Source organism: Anomaloglossus baeobatrachus, chromosome 1, assembly GCF_048569485.1.
Source record: "Anomaloglossus baeobatrachus isolate aAnoBae1 chromosome 1, aAnoBae1.hap1, whole genome shotgun sequence".
Classification (NCBI taxonomy): domain Eukaryota; kingdom Metazoa; phylum Chordata; class Amphibia; order Anura; family Aromobatidae; genus Anomaloglossus; species Anomaloglossus baeobatrachus.
The window spans coordinates 394,111,464-394,132,535 of NC_134353.1; the positions used below are offsets into that span (position 1 = coordinate 394,111,464).

Sequence of the window (21,072 nt, forward strand, 5' to 3'; positions counted from 1 at the left end):
AATGGAAGTAAACTCGGGACTACAGAACAGGAGAAGGACTTGGGTATTCTCATTACAAATAAGCTGAGCAGCAGCACTCAATGTCAAGCAGCAGCTGCTAAAGCAAACAAGATTTTAGGGTGTATAAAAAGAGAGATTAGATCCCGTGATCCCAACGTATTGTTACCCCTCTATAAATCACTTGTAAGGCCACATCTGGAATACGGGATCCAGTTTTGGGCTCCACATTTTAAAAAGGACATTCAGAAGTTAGAGTCAGTTCAAAGGCGGGCAACTAGACTATTACAAGGAATGGAAGGCCTCCCATATGATGACAGGTTGAAAAAGTTAGATATGTTTAGCTTAGAAAAAAGACGTCTCAGAGGAGATCTCATTTATATGTATAAATACATGTGTGGTCAATATAAAGGACTGGCACATGACTTATTTCTTCCAAAGACAGTACTAAGGACCAGGGGGCACTCACTGCGAGTGGAAGAAAAGCGATTCCGACACCTAAATAGGAAAGGGTTCTTTACAGTTAGAGCGGTCAGACTGTGGAATACACTACCACAAGAGGTAGTAATGGCAGATACTATAACAGCTTTTAAAAAAGGGCTGGATGATTTCCTCAGTACACAAAACATTGTTGGTTATAAATGACTTAGTGACTAAATGTAGAACTGGTGGAGGAAGGTTGAACTAGATGGACCTAGGTCTTTTTTCAACCTAAGTAACTATGTAACTATGTAAAAAAAATGTGACAGCGCCATTATAATCAATAAAAGATAAGCTCTATACAGCGTGTCCACCCATATCCTGTCCACCGCCATTAACTTGAGAACGGCGGCAGCTATAGGCATAGAAGTGGTGTCTAGGTATAGTAAAGTAGCCATGCGCTAGGCAATGAAACCACCTTTTTCGCCAGCTGGTGGAAAACAACGGAGTTAACATTTTTATCTCGAAAACGGACAAAAAAGTGAATTAAAAAAATTGTAGGGCATCATCAATTCAATATGAATCAACACCTTGCATACAGAAATGCTATGATATGAAACCCATGACCCCCCAAAACATTGAATGCTGGTCAGCCATATGGCGCTTGACACACTCGCTCCAGGGCTGAGGGACTCAGAACCGGGCCTGACTAGTCCGGGGATATCAGCTGTGGCGAGGTCTGGTTCCATGACCCTGGCGGTGTCTTTTGGAGTAAATAAAAGGGGTTTTTAAGTAAAAGAAAATAAAAATAAGAGTTTTTGTCGACTACGTCACTTGCGGTGTGCGCCCAGGTTATTTGGGGCCGCCGCTGCAGGTTTCTGCTGGGACTGATGGAGTGATGCAGCCTAGATGGTTAGAGCCCTCCGCAAGCAGGGACAGGCCCCAGCAGTGGATGATGGGGGTTGTAGTGGGAAAACAGTCTATGTGAGTGCACGCTGTCAAGGAAACAGTCCACACCAGAGTTTAACTTGCCTTGTTTACTTTGCTGTGGTGGTACCTGAACCCGCGGGTGCCGGTCCCAGGTGTATCCGCTCCCCTTGTTCTCCGAGCCAGCTGTGACCTGGGATCGCTGTCCTCCATGCACACTTGTTGTTGATGAGCTCCCGTGGCCTAGAGCTACTTGGGAACCCCTCTGTTTCTTTTGGTCCTATTGCAGGCAGCCTGGACTATTTAAGGGGTTCAGTCCCCGGTCCCCTCTATGCTACTGATGCTTCAGACTCTTTTGGTGGTGAAGAACCCTGGAGATTCCTTCACCTGGCAGAATTGACAATGTCCATAAAGGGTCTCACTGTCCTAGGGATCTGCACCCTGCCTTGTGCTGAGGTTTGTGAGCTCAGTTCCGTCCTTCCACGGACACGCTGTGGTTCCTGGAGTCTCGTACTTCCACAAGGGGCCCATAGGTCCTGGAGTTCCCGGTTCCTCACCTCACGGTCCTCTCTCCTTTTCACAGCACTCCGTTCTCACTGCAGGTCTTTTTCTGTGTTTTCACTTTCTACTTCTCTCCTCCTCGCCTTTACTTCCTTCTTCACCTCATTCTGACTAACTTTCACAGACTCACTCCTGAGACTGCACACCACTTCCTCCCGCCTTTTCCAACTGACCAACAGGCCCCTCCCCTCGCTGGGTCTCTCCCTACAGGCTGGGTGGTACTATCAAATCAGTGCCCTCTCCTTTTACCTGTTACTAGGCAGTCTCCCAGTGTGGTGTTGGGGTGGTGTGTGTGGCCTGAAGGTGCTGGTGCGTTTACTCTGGCACGGATATTCCTGATGCTCAAAGTGGCCACCGTCAGCTGCAATGCACATCTGGACTCTGGACAGCATACTGTATCTTGCTGCACGTTGTGCAATATGGTAGGTGACACATTTGCACAAGCATCTGTGATACGTCGTCATAGGTCCTGCAATGTTGGTGGAGGGGTCGCATACACCTGACTTGTAGGAAGGTCTCCATTAGGTATCGCTTGACGTCCGCAGCCTTGTGAGTTTTACACGTTTTAACCATAGCATTTCTGTATGCAAGGTGTCGATTCGTATTGAATTGATGATGCCCTACAACTTTGTAACTCACTTTTTTTCTCTATCTCGTTCCGTTTTCAAGATAAAAATGCTAACTCCGTTGTTTTCCCCCAGGTGGCAAAATAGGTGGTTTCATTGCGTAGCGCATGGCTACTTTACTATACCTAGACACCACTTCTATGCCTATAGCTGCCGACGTTCTCAAGTTAATGGCGGTGGACAGGATATGGGTGGACACACTGTATATTACTGTAAATGACTAGAAAAATAATAAATAAAATTTAAATGATAGCTAAAGTGAACGGAAAATTTAAACACCCTATATATGTGTTAAAAGGACATACAGTATATCACAAAAGTGAGTACACCCCTCACATTTTTGTAAATATTTTATTATATCTTTTCATGAGACCACACTGAATATATGACATTTTGATACAATGTAAGTAGTCAGTGTACAGCTTGTATAACAGTGTAAATTTTGTGTGCCCTTTAAATAACTCAACACAAAGCCATTAATGACTAAACCGCTGGCAACAAAAGTGAATACACCCCTATATGAAAATGGCCAAATTATGCCCAATTAGCCATTATTCCTCCCTTGTGGTATGTGATTCATTAGTGTTACAGCATCTCAGGTGTGAATGAGGAGCAGGTGTGCTAAATATGGCATTATCACTCTCACTCTCTCATACTGGACATTGGAAGTTCAACATGGCCTCTCATGGCAAACAATTCTGATAAAAGGAATTGTTTCTCAACATATAGATGGCCTAGGCTATAAAAAAGATTGCCAACACCCTGAAATTGTGCTGCAGCACAGTGGGCAAGACCATACAGCAGTTTAACAAGACAGGTTCCTCACAGAAGAGACTTCGCCATGGGCGACCAAAGAAGTTGAGTGCTTGTGCTCAGCGTCATATCCAGAAATTGTCTTTTCAAAATAGACATATGAGTGTTGCCATCATTGCTGCAGAGGCTAAAGCATGGAAAGTCAGCCTGTCTGTGCTCAGATCATGCACTGCACACTGCATCAAATTGTCTGCATGGCTGTCATCCCAGAAGGAAGCTTGTTCTAAAATGAAAAAAAAAATAAATAAAAAAAATGCTGTATATAGAAAGGCTATATGGGGTCTCATACCATAAATAGGGCAATCTGGGGTTCATCCTGTATGGGGCTGAGTGGGGGCTCATACTCTATATGGGGGTTGTGCGTGGACTCATATTGTATAGGGGTGTCAGCATATTCTGCTCAATTTTAAGTGACACAATTAATATTAATGTAAAATAATAATTATAATTAATATGTTAATATTAATTTTAAGCAGCATTAATTTTAGCTTATTGTTTCGGCCTCCACACGAGTCACAGTCTGTTTTGTGGCCCATTGTGGGAAAATTATTTGCCCACCCCTGCTATATAATATTTACAGAGTATTTCCTGTGTATAATTGTAACATTCCCTCTGTATCTCTGTTGTAACCTGCTCTTGACACTCTGTGACCCTCCTAGCTCAGTGGTCACTTGCATCTGAGGACATCCTGCTTGAAGTCTTGTAATTGCGAGGTACTGTTGATCAAATGTTTGGTGTCTTAGTCCCATGATGTAAAAATGTGAATAGCATGATGAGGAGGACTGTTTATTTAGCAATTCTAATTGATCACCAACATTTCTTGGGCGATTTATGGATCAAACATTTTTTTTTTAATTTTGCTATTAAGCTCCTTGTTAGACAACAGTAAATTTTGTAAAACTTACTGAAACATTGAACAGTTAGATATATACATTCAAAGGTTTAGAGAAGGTCACTTTCAGTTCACCTGAAAACGTTTAGAGGGCATTTTTGAATCATCCTGAAATTTCACCCGAAATCCAAATATCCCTAAGGCGGGCTTTGCATGCTGCGACATCGGTAACAATGTGTTACCGATGCTGCAGCGATAGTCCCGCCCCCGTCGCACGTGTAATATCTAGTGAAAGCTGCCGTAGCGATTATTATCGCTACGGCAGTTTCACACGCACATACCTGCCGTGCAACGTCCCTCTGGCCGGCGACCCGCCTCGTTCCTAAGGGGGCGGGTCGTGCGGCGTCACAGCGACGTCACACGGCAGGCGGCCAATTGAAGTGGTGGGGCGGAGATGAACAGGATGTAAACACCCACCTCCGTCCTTCTCATTGCAGCCGGCGGCAGGTAAGGTGATGTTCCTCGCTCCTGCGGCTTCATACACAGCGATGTGTGCTGCCGCAGGAGCGAGGAACAACATCGCACCTGTCGCTGCACCGGCATTATGGAAATGTCGGAGGCTGCAGCGATGATACGATAACGACGCTTTTGCACTCGTTCATCGTATCAAAAAGGATTTGCACGTTGCGATATCGACTGCGACGCCGGATGTGTGTCACTTTCGATTTGACCCCATCGACATCGCACGTGCAATGTCGCAACGTGCAAAGCCGCCCTAACTGTGCGTAGTGTATATTTGCATGTATGATTTATTCATTGCTAGATGCTAGTGGAAAAATATTGTCCAAAAGAACTGAGAATCTTCAGCAGTTGATACCTTATAAAGGCTAACAGAAAAGATGGTAATAAATAGCAGCTCTCGAGACTACTCAGGTCTCTTCATCAGACGTGGTATAACACATCTGAAGTGTCACATATTTCTACACAACAGGACATAGAGCAGTAAATAAGACAAGTGACAGGAAGCAGAATGATGGGCAGGGGACAAACAGTTGTGGCTTGTATACACGTACACTTATGAACAGTCTATAATTTTAAGGGTAGGTTAATTTTAACAGTGAGCAATAGAATATCCAAAAATAAAATCCAGAAAATCACATTGTATAAATTATATACATTTCTTTGCATTTTGTAGAGAGAAATAAGTATTTGATCCCTCTGGCAAACAAAACTTAATACTTGGTGGCAAAACCCTTATTGGCAGCACAGCAGTCAGACATTTTTTGTAGTTGATATTGAGGTTTGCGCATATCTCAGGTGGAATTTTGGTCCACTCCTCTTTGCAGATCATCTGTAAATCATTAAGATTTTGAGGCTGTCTCTTGGCAACTCGGAGATTCAGCTCTCTCTATAAGTTTTCTATGGGATTAAGGTCTGGAGACTGGCTAGGCCACTCCATTACCTTAAAGTGCTTCTTTTTGAGCCACTTCTTTGTTGCCTTGGCTGTATGTTTCAGGTCATTGTCATGCTGGAAGACCCAGTCATGACCCATTTTTAATGTCCTGGTGGAGGAAAGGAGGTTGTAACTCAGGATTTTACAGTACATGGCTCTATCCATTGTCCAATTGATGCCGTGAAGTAGTCTTATGCCCTTAGCAGAGAAACCCCCAAAACATGTTTCCACCTCCATGCCTGACAGTGAGGTCAGTTCTTTGGGTCATAGGCAGCATTTTTCTTCCTCCAAACACGGCGATTTGAGTTAAGGCCAAAGAGCTCTATTGTTGTCTCATCTGACCACAGCATATTCTCCCAGTCAATCTAAGAATCACCCAGATGTTCAATGGTAAACTTCAGACCGGCCGGCTGCTCATGTGCTTTTTTGAGCAGTGGTATTTTGCGTGCACTGCAGGATTTTAATCCATTGCGGCGTAATGAGATACCAGTGGTTTTCTTGGTGACAGTGGTCCCAGCTGCCTTGAGATCATTAACAAGTTCCCCCTGTGGAGTTTTAGGCTGGTCTCTCACCTTCCTCATGATCCTGGATACCTCAAGAGGAGAGATTTTGCATGGTGCCCCTGATGAATGTCGATTGACACTCATTTTGTATTTCTTCTATTTCCTTACTATTGCACAAACAGTTGTCTCCTTCTAAGCCAGCATCTTACTTATGGTTTTGTAGCCTATTCCAGCCTTTTTCAGGTCTATGATCTTGTCCCTGACATCCTTTAGAAATCTCTTTGCTCTTGCCCATGTACCGCCCCAGTGCCAGCAGCCGGGCTGCTGCTCGGATCTGCGGTAGCTCGAGGGGTCGCGCAGACACTCGAAATAAAAGGGGGTATTTACAGGGGATTTTGTGGTTACAGTTTGTGACGCCACCCACGGTGTGTGGTAAGGTGGAATACCACCGCTGCTGTTGGGAGCGCACGGTGGCGATGGAATGGCAGCTAGGTGTTTAACCCCTCCGTGGGTAGGGGGAATGCCCCGGGGCATGGTGATGGTGAGAGGGGAGCGCTGTTGGGGAGGAAAGGGTCACTGCGTACTCACTCAGTCCAATAACGCTGACACCGACAACTTGTAAACTGGAATTCTTAGCACCGCTGTAGCAGGGAGGGAGTATGCTGGGATCCCGTGCCCGATGGTGTTGCTTGTTAGCTTGTGACCTTTTCCTTGGCACTTTTTGTACTGGTTGGCCCCTGTAGTATATAACTAGTCGGGTCCCGCTCACCCGTATGGCTAACGGAGTGAGCTTGCTCTCAGGGTTCACGCTTGGGATTTTCTGGACTATGTATTGGGAAAGTCCTATCGCCCTCGTTGCGCTAGTACCCCGATTTTGGAGCCAGTGGAGGACGAATCATGAAGTCTTCGCCCTCGTCGAGTAAATTACCAGGACGCTTGAAGCTACTTCCTGGCCTAGGGTCCACATACCCCGCCGTGCCCTGGCCCCTGCCCAGAGAAGGCTCAAGGCCGCCGGCTGCACTGCTCAGCAGTTCCGTGACCCTTGACACGATCCCCTGCGACAGGGGTTCCAGCTCATACCAGGCCCAGACCAACGTCTGCCACCTAGTAACTAAGGAGCCCAGCTCCTAACCTCCTCTGACTAACTTGTGACCTCTCCTCTCAAGAGTCACCACTCAACTGACTACTCCTGACACTCCTCACCCTCCCTAACCAACCCCCCAAGTGGGCGGCCTTATTCCCTTCAGGCTACCCATTGGTGTGTCTGGTGGGTGTGGTGCAGACTGTTTCTAGGGTGTTAATTAGCTTGTTCTTAGCAACACCAAAGGCCAGGGACCCGTAACCAAGGAGGAGATGGACACCATGCAGAAGGGCAGATTGCTCAATGTCCTGTGACAACCTGATAGACCAGGGTGTCACACCCATGTTGTAGAGGTTAGAGTCTTACTGATTAATTGAGTCTGTGGACAGGAGTATTTTATACAGGTGACAATGTAAGACAGCTGTCTTTAATGCAGGTAACGAGTTGATTAGGAGCATCTATGTGGTTTGTAGGAGCCAGAACTCTTAATGCTTTGTAGGGGATCAAATACTTATTTCTCTCTGCAAAATGCAAATAATTTTCTATAATTTATACAATGTTATTTTCTGGATTTTCATTGGATACTCTATCGCTCACTGTTAAATTAACCTACCCTTAAAATTATAGACTGTTCATGTCTTTGTTAGTGGACAAACTTACAAAATCAGCAAGGCATCAAATACTTATTTCCTTCACTAGGAGGAAAAAGTCAGCTCACCCAGGTTGATGGAGACTCCAATGTGGGGCAGGTGCACGGAGAAAGGCCGGCCCGGCCAGGAAACTCGAGAGAAGAAAAAATGGATTGGGACTACGAGCACACAGCTCGAAACGCGTACCATCTATGTCTCACCATTTCCCATGGGGATTTTTATGCTATGGATGTGATCTCTATCACTTTTAATGGAATGTGAATAAAATCAAGTTTTATTTATACTCTGGACGTGGGTGCTGGATCCTTTTTTCTTCTCTGTTATTTCCTTCACTGTACATACAGATTTTTCAGCAGACTTATATACAAAACCAAGCCAGCTCACCTGTGTCTGGACTTCCCCAGTGTGGAGCACAGAATACACCGTGTTTGGTGTGAGCAATGAACTGAAGAAAAAGAATCCAGGTCCAGTAAAAATTGGATTAAAATGTATGCTTTATTGCAACACTTACTAAGCTAAAATTCAAATAAGAAAAAATATCTAAGGAATATTGTATAGATCCCCTTGGAGTACAGCAGTGAATGACAGCAGATGGTAGCCCGAACAGCTATGTGTGCCGCCACCAGTAGACCTCTGATGTCACAGTGGTGGGTCCGAGTGGCGATGTGGCTATACCGGGCGCGAGCGACAGGCTGTTTTAATGGGGGTTGAAAAATAATATTAAAAAGAGCAGAGAAAGATAAAATAAACAAATAAAGCGTTTGTGACGCCAGTTAGGATGTTTGCCTTTGGTATGGCCGGGCACTGCTGAAGGTCACCATGAGTTAGGAGGTGATGTACAGTGCCAGAGGGTTGTCCCCTCGCCTCCCCAAATAGGTCTGGTTCCTGGGATAGTGAGGTAGGGATGGCACAGGGGAGAATAATTCAACCAGATACAGAACAGGGAGCTTATACCTTTTACAGGAGCTCTGTAGAACCTTCCAAAAGATTTTCTCACAGCTGTTACAAGGATGGGGGTCTTTCCTGCCCTAATGAAAGTTGGCTTCTCTGCTGTATGGTGGTAATGTACTCTCCCTGCTGCTCCAGGGATTTCCAAGATAAGAACAATCTGGATCTTTAATCCCTTCTGATGAGCAGGCGACTTAAATCCTGAAGAAAAACTTACTATTACTTCCAGAAGTTTCCAGACTCAAACGTGTCACTGTGCTCTCAGGTTAATCACTGCTCCTTATAAAAAAGCTAATAGCAGTCTCTAAGTTTGCCACTGACCTTGAAAGTACTGGTGGCCTAGTGACTGATACCCTGCCAATGTGTAGCTGACCCCTCCAGTCACCTCAGGACAGGACCATCTCCATAATAGACTCCTCACTTCACCCTGGCTGCAACTGACTGAACTTACCTCAGACCTAAGCTCCTCCCCATCTCCTGCCAGGGCTCACACTCAAGCGTAGGTTTTATCTCAAGGGACCAGACCCAGTAAGGGAGTGTGGGCAAATGTGTGTTTGTAGTGAATAGCAGAGAAAACCAAGTCTCATTAAAGCTGACAATACATGTTACACAGATTGAAATACACGTGTAGCTATCATTTTTGGCGACTCAGGCACAGGGCGCCACATTTGTGTTTCAGACTGAAAAGTCCTTTATCAAAGCTTAGTTTGTTCACTGCCCAGAGATCCTTTATACAATGTCAACTAATGAAGACAGGTGAGTATGTGGCTCCACCACTATGATTGACACAGTCCTTCTGATGTATTTTATTTCACATATGTCTCCAGATGAATGGCAATTGGATCTCAGGGAATTTACAGTCAAAAATACATAAATGAATGCATACATTTATCACATATAATTTCTATAAAATTACAAAACTTGTACAAATATAACAAATAAAAAAAGATACCATTAAAAGCTCTCTGAAAAAGTATAAGAAATTTGCCGATAAATGAGTATTAGGGAAATAATCAACATAATTTTCATCAATAATTTTTACTGCATACAGAATAAAAATAGATAATATTATGAAATATGACAAAGTAATAATGAATACATTTTTCATCACAAACAAATTTATCCTGTAAATATGAAAAAAATACACTGTGTGCAGAATTATTAGGCAAATGAGTATTTTGATCACATGATACTTTTTATACATGTTGGCCTACTCCAAGCTGTATACTCTTGAGAGCCAACTACCAATTAAGTAAATCAGGTGAAGTGCATCTCTGTAATGAGGAGGGGTGTGGTGTAATGACATCAACACCCTATATAAGGTGTGCTTAATTATTAGGCAACTTCCTTTCCTTTGGCAAAATGGGTCAGAAGAGAGATTTGATGGGCTCTGAAAAATCCAAAATTGTGAGAGGTCTTGCAGAGGGATGCAGCAGCCTTGAAATTGCCAAACATTTGAAGCGTGATCACTGAACAACCAAGCGTTTCATGACAAATAGCTAACAGGGTCGCAAGAAGCGTGTTGGGCAAAAAAGGCGCAAAAAAAACTGCCCATGAATTGAGGAAAATCAAGCGTGAAGTTGCCAAGATGCCATTTGCCACCAGTTTGGCCATATTTCAGAGCTGCAACGTTACTGGAGTATCAAAAAGCACAAGGTGTGCCAAACTCAGAGACATGGCCAAGGTAAGGAAGGCTGAAAAACGACCATCTTTGAACAAGAAACATAAGATAAAATGCCAAGACTGGGCCAAGAAATATCTTAAGACTGATTTTTCAAAGGTTTTATGGCCTGATGAAATGAGAGTGACTCTTGATGGGCCAGATGGATGGACCAGAGGCTGGATCAGTAAAGGGCAGAGAGCTCCACTCCGACTCAGACGCCAGCAAGGTGGTGGTGGGGTACTGGTATGGGCTGGTATCATCAAAGATGAACTTGTGGAACCTTTTCGGGTTGAGGATGGAGTGGAACTCAACTCCCAGACCTACTGCCAGTTTCTGGAAGACAACTTCTTCAAGCAGTGGTACAGGAAGAAGTTGGTATCGTTGAAGAAAAACATAATTTTCATGCAGGACAATGCTCCATCACATGCATCCAACTATTCCACAGCGTGGCTGGCCAGTAAAGGTCTAAAAGATGAAAAAATAATGACATGGCCCCCTTGTTCACCTGATCTGAACCCCATAGAGAACCTGTGATCCCTCGTAAAATGTAAGATCTTCAGGGAGGGAAAACAGTACACCTCTCGGAACAGTGTCTGGGAGGCTGTGGTGGCTGCTGCATGCAATGCTGATAGCAAACAGATCAAACAACTGACAGAATCTATGGATGGTAGGCTGCTGAGTGTCATCATAAGGAAACGTGGCTATATTGGTCACTCATTTTTTGGGGTTTTGCTTTTGCATGTCAGAAATGTTTATTTCTAAATTTTGTGTAGTTATATTGCTTTACCTGGTGAAAATAAACAAGTGAGAGGGGAATATATTTGTTTTTTTATTAAGTTGCCTAATAATTCTGCCCAGCAATAGTTACCTGCACAAACAGATATCCTGCTAAGATAGCCAAATCTAAAAAAACTCACTCTAACTTCCAAAAATATTAAGCTTTGATATTTATGAGTCTTTTGGTTGATTGAGAACATAGTTGTTGATCAATAATAAAAAAATCCTCTAAAATACAACTTGCCTAATAATTCTGCACACGGTGTATATGAAAACAAATTTTCATATTTCTAAACATTTTTCTGAACATCTCAACCGTTTCTTGTATATAGACATACTATGTATCCAATAGGAAAAATGTGGTAGATAGTCATAAATTTATAAGTAATGGAACAAAATTTGTTTCCTGGAATTTAATACATGAGGAGTGGAGGTGCCCAAGTGAAATATCCAGTATGCGTCCCCTGTAAGCAGCATTCTCCTATGATAACCCCCCTCAACTTGACAGTCTTTTGGGTTGATTGAGAACATAGTTGTTGATCAATAATAAGAAACATCCTGTAAAATACAACTTGCCTAATAATTCTGCACACAGTGTATATAAGAGCCTACTGGTTGTGGCTGCAGATTGTAGGGGAAAAACCTGGTGATAGGTTCCCTTTAAAAGTGAGATTGAGAAACATAAACAAGTGTCTTTTTTCATTGATAGTTGATTGACTAACATAAAAACAAAAACTAATGTATGTCCATTGTTTGTCCCTGCACATTGTGCATTGTGGGAATGACTAAGCTCATAACTATTGATTATGTCATACGTCCCGAAGCATATTTCTTACCTGAATACTCTGTGCATGTGGAACATGTACTCTCATAATTCTCCTGCCATAATTACAAGATTGCTGCAATGATTTGTACTTCCCTATTACACATTTGTCAGACACTTGTGCTGGAAAGAAACAGTTTTCAATAAAGCCTTTAGAAAGATTGGGTCAGTTTACATATTATACAAGGAAATAATGTACTAAGGAAATCACTCCTGGATAGTATGACATGTTTTATTAGTAATATTACCCATATAATGTAACACTCTTGCCATATTTTCAGCTTTCCCTTGTGACAAAATTGTTGAAGAGTTGATGCAGATAAGTCACTAATGGTCTCGGTGAACACCGATAATAATACTTATAATTCATTGGGCATATCTACTTACGTATGCATGCCGTATGTCTATAAAGGGTATAATTTACTGAAACTAAAAAGCAATTTTCCACATTCCAGAAGTAATGGTCTTCTTAACCTGTAATTAGTATGAACCAGGATAATCCCTGTAAAGCTGTATGAGAAGAGGCACATGTTTAAAGCCTTTATTCTTCTCGTAATGTGGGCTACAAACTTGGAATAAGTTCATAATACTTAATGAGGTTATTCAGGATTTGAAAATAAATGAGCTTAGAGTAGGAAATGTGGTAAAATATGAGTAACTTATTTTATCACATTCCTTGGCTCTACATTGGTGTTCACGCAGATCTTGTGGACTTGTTCTGCAGTGGTGATGTGCTGACCGTACACGCTGATCCAATACAGCCATTCACTGGCCTGAGTGATTCCTGCACATATGGGACTCGGCCACCGATTGACTGCAGAGATGACTTCCTCACAGTTGGCGCACATATTTACCACAGGACACATGAAAGACCTGTGATTGGAAAACTAGATTTAAGGAACGAAGCAAGTAAAGAATGCAGGAAGATTTCAGCTGTGAAGAATGGTGAATGCAGCTCTGGGCTGTGAGTCAGGATCAGTAGAAATTAATTAAAGGGGTTCTCCAATTAAAGGGGTGGTTCACCCTTATTTATTATTTGGTAGATCGATATTATGTTGAGAAACAATGTTTCTCTCAAATACCTCATGCTGGCAATAGTGCCTGAGAGGGGCACTATTGCGGACCGCTGTTCCCCATGCCTGACTCCCGGGGGTCCGTGACCTCGGGGATCCGGTGATGTCACGTAAAGTTCCTGTTGACCTGACGTCACCGTGACCGGCTGCAGTCTTCCTGACTCACCACTTGTCACAGTTCAGTGTGTCTCCTTCTTCAAGCGCTCTGCTGTGAGGGAGGAGGGAGCTGATGGGCTGCCATGCTGGGTTGTGATGAGCAGTGAAACACAACCCACAGCCAATCACTCACGGAGACTTGACGTGACATGACAGGAACTTGACTTGACATCACCAGATCCCCGAGGTCATGGACCCCAGGGGTCAGGCATGGGGAATAGCGGTCCGCAATAGTGCCCCTCTCACGGGCACTATTGCCAACATAAGGTATTTGAGAGAAACATTGTTTCTCAACATAATATCGATCTACCAAATAATAAATATGGGTGAACCACCCCTTTAATTAAAGGGGATCAAAAGGTAAATTCAGCAGTGGGTAGCTGCAGAGTAAGTCCACTAAAAGATTGCGCACTCACAACCCCACTGCTTCACTGCTGTTTTGTCTCCTCCCTGCCCATAGCCAAATTGATATTTAAAGCAGATGACCCTATAATACAGTATATTTAGAACTTTACAACTATTCTCATTTTTAATAAGTTATTTTCTATTTGCAAACTATAACATTATGTATAGAAGTAGATTTACTATTTCAAATGATGTGACTTTTTGAAGGTATAGCGTCTGAGTCAAGACAAGGACTTATTCACACATCAGTATTTTTGATCAGTATTTGCCAAAACTAGGATTATCTCCAAAACACAGCATAGATGTCAATCTTCAAATTATAAACTTTCGCTGTACGTTTCCCTCCTGGCTTTGGCATACAAACACTGATGCAAAATACTGATGTCTGACGTAAATGTGAGATCGTTTTGTTATTTGATGATAAAAATATCTTTATTCCAACTATAGGGATGCAGAAGATTTACTGACAGACAAGCCCATGGGATGTTTTCTTATCAGAGTTAGTGAAAGTAGAATTGGGTACAGCTTATCTTACAGGTAAGGTGCTACTTTAACTGTAAAAGACTTAAATAAATGAAAACTAAATCCAATTCTCTGAAAAAAATAAGTAAACAAGAGTAAGCTGCATTATGATGTCCTGATAAATTATATTCTCTTATTTATAGGACCCTGGACCGCTTCAGACATTTCATGATTGATGTGTTTAAAGATCAAGAATGCATTCTTTCTGGAGATACAAGAGTGCACAATACACTAGAAGACCTAGTGAACTTTCACATGCAGCATCGCCTCTATCCTTACAATGAAGTTTTAACGCAGCCATGCGGACAGGTATTTGACAAACTGTTGACATTAAAGGGAACCTATCACCAGATTTGGCCACCACCAGTGAGCTCATATACACAGCATTCTAGAGTGCTGTGTATAAGAGCCCACGTCGCTCTGTATAACATAAAGACCTTTTATTACACTTCCCTGCAGGGTGGTCCAGTTTGATGGGTATCACTAGTCTTGATCCAACGCCTCCTCTCTACTTGCGATCACCGTGTTCCTTATCTGCTTAGTGTGAATGACGCATCCTACATCATCCACACAGTGTCATCCATGGTGCTAGTGCGCATGGGCACTGCCCTGCTGAGAACAGATCAAAGTATTGTAGTGCACAGGCACAGGGAAAGGTCAAAGAACGCCAGCGCATGTACATTCCAATACTGATCTGCCTGCAGCAGGGCAGAAAGAAGTGCACTTTCGCAGGAGCGCAATGGCTGACGCTGTGTTGGTGATGTAGGACTTGTCATCCCCATGAAGCAGGGAAAGAGGATGGTGATTGCAAGAAGATAGGAGGCGCCAGATCAAGATCAGTAACACCCAATTGGACGGGACTACCCCGCAGGGGAGTATAATAAAAAGTCTTTATGTTATAAGATTGGCCTGGGCACTTATATATAGTATGCAAGAATGCTGTATATAAGAGCTTACTGGAGGTGTCTGCAGTTTATGGGGGACAAATCTGGTAACAGATTAGCTTTAAAGCATTTCCCATAGTCAAAATTTTAGCACTTTGAAATTCATTGCAGAAGTATCTATATTGATGGGAATGTTAGTTTGATTGGTTTCCAGAAATGTATAGAAAATATGACTATAATATCAAAATAATAAATGCTGTTAACTAATGTTAATCATAAGGATATATCTATTTTAGGCATTTATAAAAATAATTTTTGTTACCTTTTGATAGATTGGGGTTCCTGTGACCAGCATTGCAGTGTATTAGTTTATTTGTGCTCTTCCAGGTCTCATAGCAGTACAATTATGGCAGAATTAGTGTCCTGTGATAGACCCTGGCTTCTATGACACTCCTTTGAATGCTCTGTCTAGTTGTTGGGGGTCGGTATAACCTAATGTAATAACTATGGATTCTGTGAATTACCTGTTATTATTAACAGTAGTCCATTCCAGAGCTACACAAGAAAAGTCTTGGAGACTGTTATGGGGGGCTTGTACGCCACATCACTTTTGACCATGGCATCTAAGGGGCTGAAAGGCCACTCTGATTACTGTAGTAACAGGTGGGTGTCAACTGTATACACAGCTAGCACCTGATATGGACAGAACTGGTTCTGCCACTGAGTCCATACACCCACACCTTACATGCAACTTTCATAACCCTTCAAATCACAACAAAAGTATAGGAGGAATGAAAAACTGGGTGCACCCAAAAGCACAATAACAGCATTAAATGGTGAGACCGTAGTGCATGCCTGGTGTTGCTGTAAAAAGCATAACACTTTAAGGCCCTGTACGCACACTGCGTTTTTTGCCACGGATTTGCCGTGGTTTTTGCTGAAGAATTGGTGCAGTTTTTGTTCATGGGCTTCATGCAGTCCATTGTCAGCAAAATCAATGAGAAATCAAAAATGCTGTGCGCACACTGCGTTTTTTTTCTTTACAGGTTTTGCTGCAGAATTTCTGCTGCAAAAAGAAGCAGCAGGTCATTACTTTTCTGCGTTTTTCCCTGTGTTCAATGTTAAATAACCGCAGGGGCAAAACCACAGGTAAAAATGGGGTAAATTCGAAGCAAAAACGCGGTAAAAACACATGTGTTTATGTTGCGTTTTTCCGCATGTAGATGCGGTTTTCTGCTAGAAGGTGCGTTTTTCGCTGGAGAAACAAATCCGCAGTGCGTGCACATAGCCTAAGGCAGAAAATATAAATCCAGCTGCTGCTGCTCCACAGGTTTGAGTGTCCAATGTAGAGATTGGTTGTAAGAGATGCGGGTGTGCAGCGCTGCTGATCAGTATGGAATGAAAGATATTCAAAGAAAATAGAAGGGTATAATGAATTGATAGCGGTTTTATTCTCAATGTATTTCAAAGTATCTATAACTGATTCATTAGGAGAAATCTATCTGTGGTATCTCCTGATGAAGTTCTTATCGAATAGATACTTTGAAACACGTTGACAATAAAGCCGCTATTATTTTATTACACCCTTCTATATTCTTTGGATATCTTTCATTCCATACCGACCAGCAGCGCAGCATACCCATATCTCCTACAACTGAAAAAATTATAGTGACATTTTATATCTTGCACTTTAATATTGCTGTATTTTGAAGGCTATAGACTTTATTTTCTAGTCAATGTGATTACAAAATAAGGAACTAACAGCAAAGCCCTCCTGCAAGTAAGACGCTCTGCTATACTGCGCCATTACATATATACAGAACTGCAATCTGATTTATCCATAGATCTCATGGTGATTTTGACCTTATCACCATCTTAAAGGCATTTCCCTACACAAGAATCTATTGTGTCTGATGAAGATCCAAACATATGGGTCAAAACGTTACATTTTACATTTTTTGGGATCGCTTGTATAATAGTCCTTATATTCAATTTTGGTGTGCCGAGTTCTCTTATAGCATAGCAGTATAATTATGAAGTCAACTTGATGTAAACTTTAACTTTCTGATCTCTTACAGAAAACAGCATCCGGTGCCGATTATGAAGAATTATTCGAAAACAGATTAGCATTGCCAAAACCATTGCACAGTTCAGGGGAGTCTTCTACAGGCATCGCCACACCTCATCCATTGCCTATGGAAACACACATCCCACCTGTGCCACCGAGGAGATTGCAGACATCCAATTTCTCCAACTCTCAAACAACAACACCACAATGCATTCCCACCACTGTGAACAGACTCTACCCAATACTGCCTACAGAACTACAGATGCCAAGCAATACAGTACGTAATTGTATTTTAGCATGTTGATAAGGGAAAATTGTGTTAAACGCATTGGTGTGCACATGCAATACTGTCTTCTGGGCCACAGGATAGGAAATAATAAAAAATTCTATTACTCAAATCTGAATAGAAATGTCAATGTAAATGTTTCATGAGTTTGTGTTTTTGTTTGCAGGTCTCTGCGGTTCCAAGTGAACACAGATCTATTACCAAAGCACAAAGTGTAGATTTACCATACCCAAACACAGCTGATAACTCAATGTGGCCAACTAATGAAGAAAAACCGGTCAACTTACCTAAGAAAAACCTTAAAGCATGTAAAACTGCATTAAACAAAGCAGTTTCTTTCATGAAAGAAGGAGAATTGGCGCAGGATTTGAAGAAAATTGAAACCTCAATGGCAGCACGCGTGAAAAATGTCAAGGACAGTTTTGGACACTTCTCACAAACAGGGCAGAAGACCTCATCTAGTACACCACATCAACCAACTGCCCCAGAGGAATATAGAGCGCCTCCTCCATTTGCACCAGGATTTTCTTAAAAAGACAAGTGGACTTATGTTGAAAAAAATGTATTTTATATAATTATACTATATTATGAGGATTTCGTAAAATAGGGTCTCATGCAAACCTTTACCCTTGTACCGCAAAACAAACTGTCTCTATGTGTCCATACTACACAGCCTATATATTTATCCCAAGGCAATAGACTCTCTCTTATAGTCTATGATTCTAGAGGAGAATGCCTCTGTAATAAGGCATTGTCATTCAGTATGAGAAAAAAATCTGATGTATGAGCCCATAGCCAGCTATCAAAATTATATTATAGATCTGTACCAAACATTTGTGTGCAAAAAGGGTTGTAAGTCACGATGTAATTCAATGGAAAAAGTAATGTATGTCAGCCTTATTTCAAGATAATAGTTTAATATTGGACTTAAATGGGTTGTGTATTCAATAACAAAAGCTCTACAGATGTTTAGAGGTATATCAACATAACAAACTAAGTTATACTCACTTACTAGCACAATTACACTACACAACGCGATTGGTGTCTTCAGGGGCAGGAACGCAGCAGCAACAGTCCACCACTTTTCCATATGCCTCCACATAGTAATAGTGCTTCCTCTATGCCACCCCTCTATTTACAGTCAGAAAGCCCCCTATTAATGATGTCCCCCTTCTGCCTCCTAATATCAATAATAGTAGTGCCACCCCCTCATTTGCCTTATATTAATAATGCCCATTGTGTCTTCTTATAGAAATAATAATGCTCCCATTGTTCTTTATTGTAAAATGACCCCCCCTTGTGCTTCCCTATAATAATACTTCACATTGTGTCTCTAGATTAATAATGCCCACCATTGTGTCTCTAGATTAATAATGCCCCCCATTGTGGTTCTAGTTTAATAATGCCCACCATTGTGACTCTAGTTTAATAATGCCCACCATTGTTTCTCTATATTAATAATACCATCATTGTGACTCTAGATTAATAATGCCCCCATTGTGGCTCTAGATTAATAATGCCCCTCATTCTGCCTCCATGTCCCCTTCTGCTGCTTTATAATTGCCTCTGTTGTGCCTCTTAATTGTAATAATGCAACCCGCTCGCTTTGTGCCTATTTATTGTAATAATATTTACCACTTCCCCAATTGTTCCTTCGTATAATAATAATTCCCCCATTGTCCCTAATTATCTATAATATTGAATATTAAATAGTACAGACCTCCCCCTGTTACCACACCAAGCGATTATGTGCTACTTCACTGCTATCTCTGGGCCAAAACTGGTGGTGCAATGAAGTGCTGTCATTAAGCTGTCAGATGTTCCATGTGTGGTGGCAGCTTCTTGTAGGCCACAGATAAGAGGCAGACTGTGTCCTGTCTGAGTAAGTGGCTGTGTAGGTATCCAATAGCTCTCTGCTTTTCTACAGTTGTTACCAGTATCCTGAAGGCACAGATACTATAAAAATTGTTGCGGCCTAAGTGGCCCACTGGCATTGAAGATGGATAACCTGGAACTGAGTGAAAGTGTATTAGTACATGTTTTCTATCTTATACAGGTTCTCAGCACCAGAAAATACAGACAGTTCTCTGTAACACCAAAGAAAATACTCTTAAAGAATACACCCATTGAGTAAACATCTTCTGACATGCCACCAGCCTAAAGTTGGTTTCTAATCATATAACCCTTTAGATGCCACAGTCTATAGTGAGTGCAGTATCTAAGGTGCTTGACACAGGGAGCATCGACCCCTCCCCAACATAGTTGAGGGGATTATGGCCAGGGGTGGGATTCAAATTTTTAACAACAGGTTTTCTGTAAACCCCGCCCATTTGAAAACCACACCCATTTTGTAACCACACCCACTTTGTTAGCCACACCCATTTACACGCACTTTCCTCAACCAAAAATACAAGTAATTTAAAGTAAAATCTCTTTCCTCTTCTTCCGCTCCTCTACCGTCACCCTCCTGTCCAGCACCAGTTGCTCCAGTCACTGTCACTCTTCTTGTATTAAATGGTTTTTCTACAGTTTTTAAAAATTATTACTAAAAATTATTGCTAAATTGGAACGGACGACCTACCCCATACAGATCCAATCCCATGTGGTCTCTCCCCCCTGCAGATCCCATCCCATTATGGCCTCTTTCCCCCTGCAGATCCCATCCCATTATGGCCCCTTTTCCCCTGCAGATCCCATCCCATTATGGCCCCTTTCCCCTGCAGATCCCATCCCATTATGGCCCCTTTTCCCTGCAGATCCCATCCCATTATGGCCTTTTTCCCCCTGCAGATCCCATCCCATTATGAATCCTTTTCCCCTGCAGATCCCATCCCATTATGGCCCCTTTCCCCTGCAGATCCCATCCCAATATGGCCTCTTTCCCCCTGCAGATCCCATCCCAATATGGCCTCTTTCCCCCTGCAGATCCCATCCTATTATGGCCCCTTTCCCCCTGCAGATCCCATCCTATTATGGCCCCTTTCCCCCTGCAGATCCCATCCTATTATGGCCCCTTTCCCCCTGCAGATCCCATCCCATTATGGCCCCTTTCCCCCTGCAGATCCCATCCTATTATGGCCCCTTTGCCCCTGCAGATCCCATCCTATTATGGCCCCTTTCTCCCTGCAGATCGCATCCTATTATGGCCCCTTTCTCCCTGCAGATACCATCCTATTATGGCCCCTTTCTCCCTGCAGATCCCATCCTATTATGGCCACTTTCCCCCTGCAGATCCCATCCTATTATGGCCCCTTTCCCCCTGCAGATCCCATCCCATTATGGCCCCTTTCCCCCTGCAGATCCCATCCTATTATGGCCCCTTTCTCCCTGCAGATCCCATCCCCATATAGCCACATATAGTAACCGTTCCTATCTTATGTGGCCCCTCTCCCTGCAGCTTCGGCTCACTGAGCGGCTTACCTGATCCAAGCAACACCAGCCTCTCCTGTGTCTCCCGTCATCCTCCGCGGCTATCTGCAGTCACAGCAGTGACGCTGACAGACGGCAGGAGGAGGAGCTCCCTCCTCACACTGCCGTGACCTGTGTCTGCAGCGTCATCGCGTCACTGCACGCCGGGTCAGTGAGCCGAGGCTGCACTGAACCA

At 42.8% G+C, this 21,072-nt stretch overlaps 1 protein-coding gene across 1 annotated transcript in view; it reads left to right on the plus strand.

Moving 5' to 3' along the window:
- Positions 1-20,440, plus strand: part of HSH2D (hematopoietic SH2 domain containing) — a 63,222-nt gene extending 42,782 nt beyond the window's left edge. Inside the window, exons 3-6 of the mRNA XM_075337837.1 lie at positions 14,156-14,245; positions 14,374-14,539; positions 17,193-17,459; positions 17,635-20,440. Coding sequence (XP_075193952.1) covers positions 14,156-14,245; positions 14,374-14,539; positions 17,193-17,459; positions 17,635-18,000 — 889 coding nt within the window. The 3' untranslated portion in view covers positions 18,001-20,440. The remainder of the gene's footprint in view (positions 1-14,155; positions 14,246-14,373; positions 14,540-17,192; positions 17,460-17,634) is intronic.
- The last annotated feature ends 632 nt before the right edge of the window (positions 20,441-21,072 follow it).